The 9,789-nt window shown below is 43.8% G+C and overlaps 1 protein-coding gene across 6 annotated transcripts in view; it reads left to right on the plus strand.

The window, feature by feature from the left end:
- Positions 1-9,513, plus strand: part of Znf410 (zinc finger protein 410) — a 29,887-nt gene extending 20,374 nt beyond the window's left edge. For 2 of the 6 annotated variants that reach the window (XM_037210708.1, XM_028876871.2), the window contains 4 exons: positions 243-368; positions 1,458-1,598; positions 3,004-3,131; positions 8,886-9,513. In XM_037210708.1, the coding sequence (XP_037066603.1) occupies positions 243-368; positions 1,458-1,598; positions 3,004-3,131; positions 8,886-8,924 (434 nt within the window). In that variant the 3' untranslated portion in view covers positions 8,925-9,513. Of the gene's footprint in view, positions 1-242; positions 369-1,457; positions 1,599-1,869; positions 2,073-3,003; positions 3,132-8,885 lie in introns of those variants that run through there. The other 4 variants (XR_003735331.2, XM_037210710.1, XM_037210709.1 and 1 more) reach the window with 4 other exon arrangements.
- The last annotated feature ends 276 nt before the right edge of the window (positions 9,514-9,789 follow it).

Raw genomic sequence — 9,789 nt, forward strand, 5'->3', positions numbered from 1 at the left:
CTACAGAGTGAGTTCCAGGAAAGGCACCAAAACTACACAGAGAAACCCTGTCTCAAAAAAAAAAAAAAAAAAAAAAAAAAAAAAAAGTAGTGCTGGACCCAGTGTGTGTGCTAAGCCCTCCTGGGGTGGCCTTCCTGCCTTTCCTGTGAAAGAGCAGCCGTAAGTCTTCTGTCTGCTTGCTTCCCATCAGAACTGTATACTGTCCTTTGGCCTGTCCTGTCTTAACATAGTTCTTTTTGCAGGAGAGAAACCTCATCAGTGCCAAGTCTGTGGGAAGACCTTTTCTCAGAGTGGGAGCAGAAATGTGCATATGAGAAAGCATCACTTGCATCTGGGAACCACTGGGAGTCAAGACCCGGAACAAACTGGTGAGGGGAATGGTCATGGTGGAGAGCTGTGTTCCACAGCCATGGCATTGGCCTACTTGGCTGTTTGGAAATCTAGCTAGGTTTGGGGCAGAGAGACTTGGTTTCATTTGATGGACTCATAGTTTGGAACAGCTGTACAGTACAGTCATCTGCAGACTTTCAAAACGTACTTTCTTGTTGTTCATGTTCATCCCCTCACAGTAAAGGAACTTGATAAAGGATGAGTTGTAAATCCCAGAACATGTACTATGAAAAGTTCCACCAAGGGCTTTGCCTGAGCTCAGGAGTAGAAAGCTTGCTTAGCATGTGGAAGACCCTGGGTTTAAACACCACAAAAGGTGTGTATGTGTGTGAACATGTGTATACACACACACACACAAGTAAATAAATAGTGATTTCTCTGATGGTTCACACCTGTAGGAAGGCTGAGGTGGGAAGACAATCTGGGCAACATGCTGAGATCCCTGTCTTAGGAAACAAACAAAAGAGCCAGGCGTGGTAGCACATGCCTTTAATCCAGGTACATGAGAGGTAGAAGTGGGAGATCAACAGTTCAAGGCCAACCTCAACTACATAGCAAATTTGCGGCCAGCCTGGGCTACTTGAGACCCTGTATCAGAAAACAAAATATAATAAGTAAATGTTCCCCTAATGAGTTTGAGGTCAACTAGGTGGTCTGCGATTCAGCTTTTAGGGAGCGTGGACATAAAAGATTTCTAAGAAACTGAAGATTTAACATTTTTTATTTAATAGTTTGGCAGCCTTTTACGGCACTTTAAAATTGATAGAACCCCTTTTTCTTTACCATGTCTGTCTTTAAAGAATTCCAGCTATTCCTTTCATCCTCATTTCCTCTCTATTATACGCTGGTCTTCAGATGGTGGTCACGTGAACAGATAATTACCCCTAAGGATTGGCTTCCCCGTAGGCTTGTTCTTGTTATCTGAGAGTGAGTGAAATAGGAGGTGGATCCCAGACAGAAACTGACAGTTCTGAGAGGTAGCCAGCTCCCTGTGAGGGGCTAAGGACCAGGCACAGCCCTGACTGCTGTCTGTCTGTCTGTCTGTCTCACCCCTCTTCTCTGTGCAGCCGAGCCACTAATGGGCAGTAGTTTGCTTGAAGAAGCTTCAGTACCCAGTAAAAACCTGGTGTCTATGAGTTCCCAGTCCAGCCTTGGTGGAGAGTCCTTGAATCTACCAAATACCAATTCTATTCTTGGAGTTGACGATGGTAAGACTAGTTTTTTATTGGGGGAAACAAGTTGTAAGTCAGGGCTAATGAGTAAAGTAGCTCCTAAATGGAGGCCTGAGTAGTACCTCTTGTATGATGGTGTGATTGAACAGTATCTGAATTTATTCTCTGGGGTGGATAAATGAATCTTTTTTTTTTTTTTAAATGATTAAGACGATGTTAACACAAGAATAAAGAAAACATTTAAAAGATAAAATTATCTGTAATCCTTAGCATCCTAGCCCAACTGTGTCTGTCTTTCCTGTTGCAGTTATGGAAGAGCTTAACTTTTAAAACATTTAAACAGAGCATAACCAGGTTTTACAGAGGAGATACAGAGCAGTTTCTCCATACCTTCAAAAGCCATATCTTCTGGAGAAAAGCAAGGGCTGTCTAGGAAACAGTTGCTCCTCTGGTATAGAAATTTCACCCAGCTTACACAGGCCAGGCCCTCTTCTCTGAAAAACTTACCAGGTGAGGTCAGCATGCATTTATTCAGTGCCTACTGTGTGCCTGGCACCATGGGAAAGACTAAAGGAGGAGGTAGGGACCATAAGCTCCAGTTGAGAGGTTGAAACAGCATAAATGTGTGGAACATCATTGAGTAAAGAGATGAAATTACATCAGCAAGCATTCATTATACAGTACAGTCTGGAAGAGCAGACCAAGCTACAAAGCCTCCAGAAAGAAGACTTGTAATTTGCTTGAGGGCTAAGTGGTTTGTCTATAAAACTATTCCAAAAGATTTTCATGGTGACCTCCCCCACCCAGTGAATGTCTACTAAGTGTAAGGTCCTGTGTTTCAGTCACACCTTCCTTCACAGTCTGAGGCATAAGTGACCATGTAACTTCTGTGTGGCGCTTACAAGGCCTGAAGTGTGCTACCCAGGTCCACCCGTTTCCCGAGCAGTCCTAGTGCAGAGCATCAGGAGACAGAAGTTGCATGGAGAGCTTTGCTGGCTTTGAAGAAGCAAGTTCAAGGGAGGAGGGGACACTCGGTATGAATTTTGAAGGCAGGACTAGCTCAGGTTCTCGACGTGGACATCCTGCTCAGAACATCAGTATTGATGGCCTCAAGGGCTGGCGCTCACTCGTTCTCTGCCCTGCCTGCCTGTGCAGTGTTTGCCCTAGTTCATACAGTTTTCATCCAGGTAACAGTCCGAAAAACTATTCCTCTAAATTGTTACACTGAAAAATTGTCGTTCTCACAGCCAGGTTTTTCTGACTTCCCACCCTCCTTTTGTAATACTTTCTAGATCCACTAACAATGACAAAGTAAAAGAACTTGGGATTGAGTTTTTCAGGGAACAGATTTTAGCATTTTAATGATTGGTTTGATGAAGCAGTGGCTGTGTACTTGTGGATTCACCATTCCCTGAAAATGAATTTTCCTGTTGGTTCACAGAGGTGCTTACTGAAGGATCCTCCCGCCCCCTGTCTGCAGTGACAGGTGTGACACATCACTTGGTGACCATGCAGTCGGGGAGGCAGTCCTATGAAGTTTCTGTCCTGACTGCAGTCAATCCACAGGAGGTAAAGCTGCCTGCCTCCTGCCCTGCTTTGGTTCCGTGCTGACTTAAATGGACAGGGGTTAGAGTCTAGTTCAGTGGATCTACAACTGTGCCGGCCTCCACTTTCTGAACTTTGGCTGGCTTGTTCTCCTTAAGCAGTAGTCCAGTGGTACTGCAATCGGAGTGTCGTCTTGTGAGTTGGGAGATTGACCTGACACTCTGAGGTCTGAGCACTCTTATACATACTTTGGTAAAGTTTATATTTTTGTTTTTAATTATTTGTACCGTGTGTGTGTGTGTGTGTGTGTGTGTGTGTGTGTGTGTGTGTGTGTGTGATTGCAGTATCCATGGAGGTCAATAAAGAGGGTATCATCGGCGTGGAGGCACACAACTTTAATCCCAGCACTCTGGAGACAGAGGCAGGCAGATCTCTGTAAGTTGGAGCCAACCTGTTCTACAAAGCATGTCCCAAGATAGCCAGGCTATTACACAGAGAAACCCTGCCTTGAACAAAAAAAAAAAAAAAAAAAAAGGGTATCAAATCCCCTGGAGCTGGAGTTACAGGCAGTTATGAACCACCTAACACAGGTGGTGGAACTGAACTCAGGTCCTCTTCAAGAATAGTATTTGCTCTCTCAACCACTGAGCCATCTATTCTGCCCCATCATACATATTTCTTAATGAGTTGTGTTTATTCCCACTGGTTTCTGCCTCGCTAGATTGCTGGTTCAAAGCCAACCTGGCAATCTAGGCTATATTGTGAGACTACCTCTCAGAAAAACAATACCACATTTCTTTCACGTATGGAATCTAAATTAAAACAAAAAACAAGGGTCTAGGGAGATGTCTCGGTTAAAGGAACTATGATGTAAACACAGGACTTGAGTTCAAATCCCTAGTACCAGTGTTGAAACTAGATGTGGGTGGTATAGATCTGTAACATTAGTGCTAGGGAGGTAGAAACAGGTGGATCACAAGAGCTCACTGGCTAGCCAGTCTAGGAAATTAATTTTTGAGCTCCAGGTTCAATGAGAGACCTTATTCTCAAGAAATGTGGAGAAGGGTCATCAAGATAACTGAGCTGGAAAAGGTGCTTGCCACCAAGCTTGATGATGTGAATTGGATTCCTACAGCCCATATAATGGAGAGAGCTGACTTCATGACATATCTCTGTGGTTTCACACAGGCCGTGCACACAGAAAGTGTAGAAAAGGTGTTTCAGAAAGTTGAAAACAGGTGGCAAAGGTGTGGGTGCGCCAGCCTCGATGCTGTGAGCATGGAGAGCTGTCCCCTTGCTCATCTGTCATGTGGTACCACCCCTCCCATCAGTGGCTGACACAGGTGGCAGAGCTGGCCCTCAGGAAGCTGTTCGTGTTCCTCACCAGCTGCCCCTGTGCCACACCCAGGCAACACAGTAGAGCTGACCCTGGAGGTGTAGGTGGGGGGATTGGACCCTGAGGACCTGAAAGCAGGAGAACTGGCCCCGCCCCTTGCTCATCGCTGCAAGGGGTGAACTAGCCAGGGCAGTGCAGGAGAGTGAACCCTGGTGGTGAGGACAAGGGTGAGCTGGTGGGCTGACCAACCCTGCAACTGCCCAGGCCCAGAACCAGGGTTATGTGTTGATCCGCCCCAACATCCACCCTCTCTGTGATCTGCTGGAGCATGTGAAGGGGCCAGAGCTGCAGGATCTCCATGACACAAGGCAACAGCAGGACATCCAAGAGGAGTCCCAGTGAGGGCCCAGCATGGATAGTGTAGCAGAAACCAGAGGTCTCCAACCAGACCAATGACTCTGCAGTGAACACTTGCAAGTAAAGATAGATAGACAAAAGGGTTATACTGCGTGACTCACTGGGTCACACTACAGCTTCCATGATGAGATTGATTTTTCCTTTCTTTTATCTCTTATCTTTTTTTTTCTCTTAAATTTTATCTTATTTTATTTTGTGGGGGAGGTTGCAAGGACAGAGGGCAGATATGAAGGGATGGGGAAATGAATGGGATGGAGATGCATGATGTGAAAGACAAAGAATAAATAAAAAGTTTTTTAAAAAGCTGAAAACAACAAAATTATGGAGAAGCAATAGAAAGACACCTAATATTAATAGGAAAAGACACCCAACATTAACTTCTGGTCTCCACACATGTGCACACGGACATAACAAAATACACACTCATATACATTATACACACCTACACACAAGAAAACAAAAAATTACAGAGAGATGGAGAGATGGCTCAGTGGATCAAGCTCTTGCCAGGCGAAACCTGAAGGCTGTCATTCAGATCCCAAGCACCGGTGGAAATACTGGGTAGTTGTGTTAGGTACTCGTCAGTCCCAGCATTCACTGGGGCAAGATCGCTAACTAGACTAACTAGAATTGGCAAGCTCTGGGTTCACTGAGACCCAAATACAGTGGAGAGTGATCAAGGAAGACATTTGACATCAGCCTTAGGCCCCACACTCCTCTGTCCATGCAGACATGCAGACATGCACACACCATTTTACAAATGCGATAGACGGCAAGACACTAAACATGCGGAGACTGAGCTTGGGCCTGTAGTTCCAGTGTTCCCAGTTGAAATAGGGATTATAAGTTCAAGGCCAGTCTGGATTACACAGATAAGTAAGGAAATAAAAACAAACACCCCGGAAGTAGAGGGGGAACAATATATTTGTAAAGAAGAGGGGGTTGGGATTTCATAGAACAAGCAAGATCAATCGGTATGATCCAAGCAAATACTTTTATTTATTTGTTTTTCGGGACAAGTTCTCTGTGTAACAGCTCTGTCTATTCTGGAACTCACTCTGTAGATCAGACTGGACTCAAGCTCATAGAGATTCACCTGCCTCTGCCTCCCCAGTGCTGGGATTATAAGCGTGTTGACATGTGCCTATAATTCCCACTGAGAGACCAGAAGAATTATGTGTTGGAAGCCAGTTTAGACTACCGAGTGAGTTCCAGGATATCCTGGGCTACAGAGTGACCCCTTCTCTCAAAAAAAAGGGGTCGAAATTGGGCCAGCTGTGGTAGCACATACCTTTAATACCAGTATTTGAAGGCAGAGACAGGCAGATCTCTATGAGTTTGAGGCCAACCTGGTCTATATGATGAATGTTAGGCCAGCCAAGTTACATAATAAGACCCAGCCATAAACAACTACAACAAAAACATCTAAGGAAAAAGAAAAGACCAAAATCTTTATCTGAAACGTTCCCTGTTCAAAAAAAAAAAAAAAAAAAAAAAAAGATGTCCTTTATTCTGCTGTGGTCATGAGTATGGGAGCTAACAGGCCAAACCATCTGAGCTAAAGAACCTTGTTCAGTTGCTTGTTGGCTGAGAACTACCGTTCCAGTCAAGGAAATTTAGATAATTGTGAGCTCTTCCAACTGTATCGTCTTGACCGACCCAGAAAACAGAAGAGAAACAGTCAGGCCTTGGTCTTGAGAGCATGACTTTATCACAGATTCACTGCATGTGGATAAGCTCTCTGCAAAGATCCCTCCAGTATTTGGTTTGGCTTTACAACTGCTTCCTTTCCCTTTCCTTTCAGTATAATCTTTATGCTCTGGTAAGCCATTAGAGTATCCAAATGACTTGACGTTCTACATTAAATACTTTAAATATATTAACTCTTGGGTTGTCTAGAATCACAGGGCTCTGGGCATTCATGTCAGCACACCCTATCAGGACTTGACATTTGCTGTTGTGACTTATTTTGTATTGAACATTCTACTGTTAGTCTCATTGGTTCCAAGTTACTTTTTGTGGGTTGCTGTTTTGGAACCAGTCATCTCTGTCTCCTGCAACTGTCCCCTCTGTTTTTGCCTCTCTTCATTTCCCTTCCTTGAAATTGATCTCATGGAAGTAGCTTTTAGAGGGTCTATTGAGAGAGAGAGGTGTGAGTATAAAACCCATGTGTCTTTCACCCAACTTGAACAATTATTTTTATGTTTTGACTGCATGTATGTATGTGTATCCCATGCATGTCTGGTTCCCTAGTGGGGCAGAGAAGGCATCAGATGCTATTGAACTGGAGTTACAGGTAGTTGGGAGCCACTGTGTGGGTGCTGGGAACCAAATTCACATTTTCTGCAAGAGCGGCAAATGCTCTTAACTGCTGAGCCATCTCTCCAGCCCCTCAGTACTTGATTTTAGACTATGTTTGTTTTCTCTTACTATTTATGCCAGAATATTTTAAAGTATTATAGACCTATCTGTAATTTTTTTTAAGAGTATACCTCTTAAAAGGTAAGGATTTAGGAAGTAACTGTATTTCCATACCCAACAAGTTTAGTGATAATTTTTTGTCCTCTAATATTTAGTTCCTGTTTTTTTTTTATCTCCTCAAAAATGTCTTTGGTTGTTTAACTTGAACCAAAATCCATGTATTGCATTTGGTTAACACATTACTTTGTTTTTCTGTGCTGTGATTTAAACACCATGAACCAGAAGCAACATGGGGAAGAAAAAGTTTATTACAACCCCATCATGGAGGAAAGCCGGGGCAAGAACCTAGAATCAGGCACTGAAGCCGAGACCAGGGAGGAATATTGCTTACTGGCATGCTCTGCCTGTTTTCTGGTGGGACTGGGGGGAGGGTAGCTCATTTTGGTCAAATGCTTGCCATCCAAGCACAACAACCTGAGTTGGCTCCCAAGAACTCTTGTAAAACAGCCAAGCATGGTGACATATGCCTGTAGTCCTAGCATTGGGGAGTTAAAAAAAATTCTAAGTTTGGCACACGTGCTTTGTAATCTTGCACTGGGTAGGTAGAGATGGGCAATATGTGAACACATCAGCCAACTGACCTTGTCAAAATCCATGAGTTCCAGGCTAGCAAGAGCCCTTGTCTCAAACACAAAACAAAACAAAAAGCCCAAGGTGGATGGCATGTGGACCTCCTTCATGCACATAAATACATACACACACAGGTGGAAACTGGTTTCATCAGTCATTCAAAAACTGAACAGTATTGAATGAAATATCAGTGTTTGCTATAGCCCTGTAGGAATCCTTCAGGCCATTCTCCCTTCACCACAGAAAAGGTTTTAAGCCAGTAAAACCCTGAATCTCTAATGGGTAGGTTCCTGCTTCAGGACTTGGAACAGAAACAGCTCCCTTTCCTGCTTGTCTGTTTTGGGTTGACTCTGACTTTGTAACAGTTTGGTTCTGCCATTACCGATTTCCCTCTGTGTTGACTCTTCTGCCACCGACTGGCGAGTATGAACACAATTGTTGAGTCTATAGATTCAGGTTATTTTATTGCCGTAGTTAATGTGGCAGCCAGGCATGGTGGTGCACGCCTTTAATCACAGCACTCGGGAGGCAGAGGCTGGCAGAGCTCTGGAGTATAAATTAGTTCTGTCCATCATCCTTACTGAATTTATCAGTGCATTCCCCAGACTCCATTCTTAACCCTTTTAAAGCGTGAACCTAATTAGTCTTATCAATAAAAACCAGGAGTCAGATATTGAGGTATTAACCTGAAAGATGAGAGAAGCAGAGGAGCAGCCACCAGTGACTTCTGACATTTCTGGATCCTCTGACCAATCTCTGCCCTGCCTTATCACTTCCTCTCTCTGCCTCCCTAGCGCTGGAACTAAAGGTGTGTTAACTATGGCTGCTAGCTCTGCTCTCTCATCTCCAGGCAAGCTCTATTTGTCAGAACACAAACTAATATCACACAACACCCTTTGGTTTAGTCTAAGCTGTTCTTTTGCTTCTGTAATTCATCCATAACCTAGTCTATATATTTGTTTTCAATTTTATAGTTACTAAATCAAGGAGATTTAACTGAAAGACAGACATGAGAATGCTGACTCCTGGAGGGGCAGCTCTACCTGACCCCAGAGTGCATGATGGGAACAAGATCCAAAAGGCTCACATTCTGCCAGAACTAAAATGAATCTGTGAAGGACCATGGCCTCGCCCTGCCTCTGTTCATCTTCCCTGGCAGAGAAGAGGGATGTCTGAGGGCCTCGCTTCAACCTCCATCTGATCCAGACAGAGGGAGGCTGGTGACGATGGGCTGGATACCTGTAGCTGCCTCTCTCTTCCCACTGCAAAGTTCTGGGTGGACTTCTCTCAAAAGCAAGTTTAATGATGTGTTGGATGAAGATTTTCATTGTGACTGTTCAGGTTTTCCTTTGAAGAGTCTTCATTCTAGACCCAGCTGTCTTTTCATAGGGTTCAATGATTTCCTGCCTCCAGCCACAGAACTTCACCAGGACATTGACTTTTCAAGATGCCTTGTTGCTTTGAAGAAGGAAGTGATGTCAATTCTGTTGTGGCATTTTTCCTTTAGCAACCTGAGTAAAAGACTCTCAGCCACTGGGCTGTAAAAAAATAAATTACTTGAATCTCCCCTTGGCCCAGGCCGAGGTACCAACTTACCCTGTACACCTCGACTTGGTCATTTTCTGTTTCATTCATGGGACTTAAAATAGCATGTTATGAGGGGAGCTTGTTTATTTTTTTGTTTTGTTTTGTTTAAGTTAAAAACCACATGATCTAGAGTTTCAGTTTTCCTTTTAAATAAACAAAACAACCCAGTCGGCTCTTTGGCTCTTGTTTTAGACCAGTGGTTCTGAACCTTCCTAATACTACAACTCTTTAAAGCAGATCCTCATGTTGTGGTGACCCCCAACCATAAAATTATCTTTGTTGCTACTTCAT

The sequence above is a fragment of the Peromyscus leucopus genome, chromosome 14 (genome assembly GCF_004664715.2).
Source record: "Peromyscus leucopus breed LL Stock chromosome 14, UCI_PerLeu_2.1, whole genome shotgun sequence".
NCBI lineage: Eukaryota > Metazoa > Chordata > Mammalia > Rodentia > Cricetidae > Peromyscus > Peromyscus leucopus.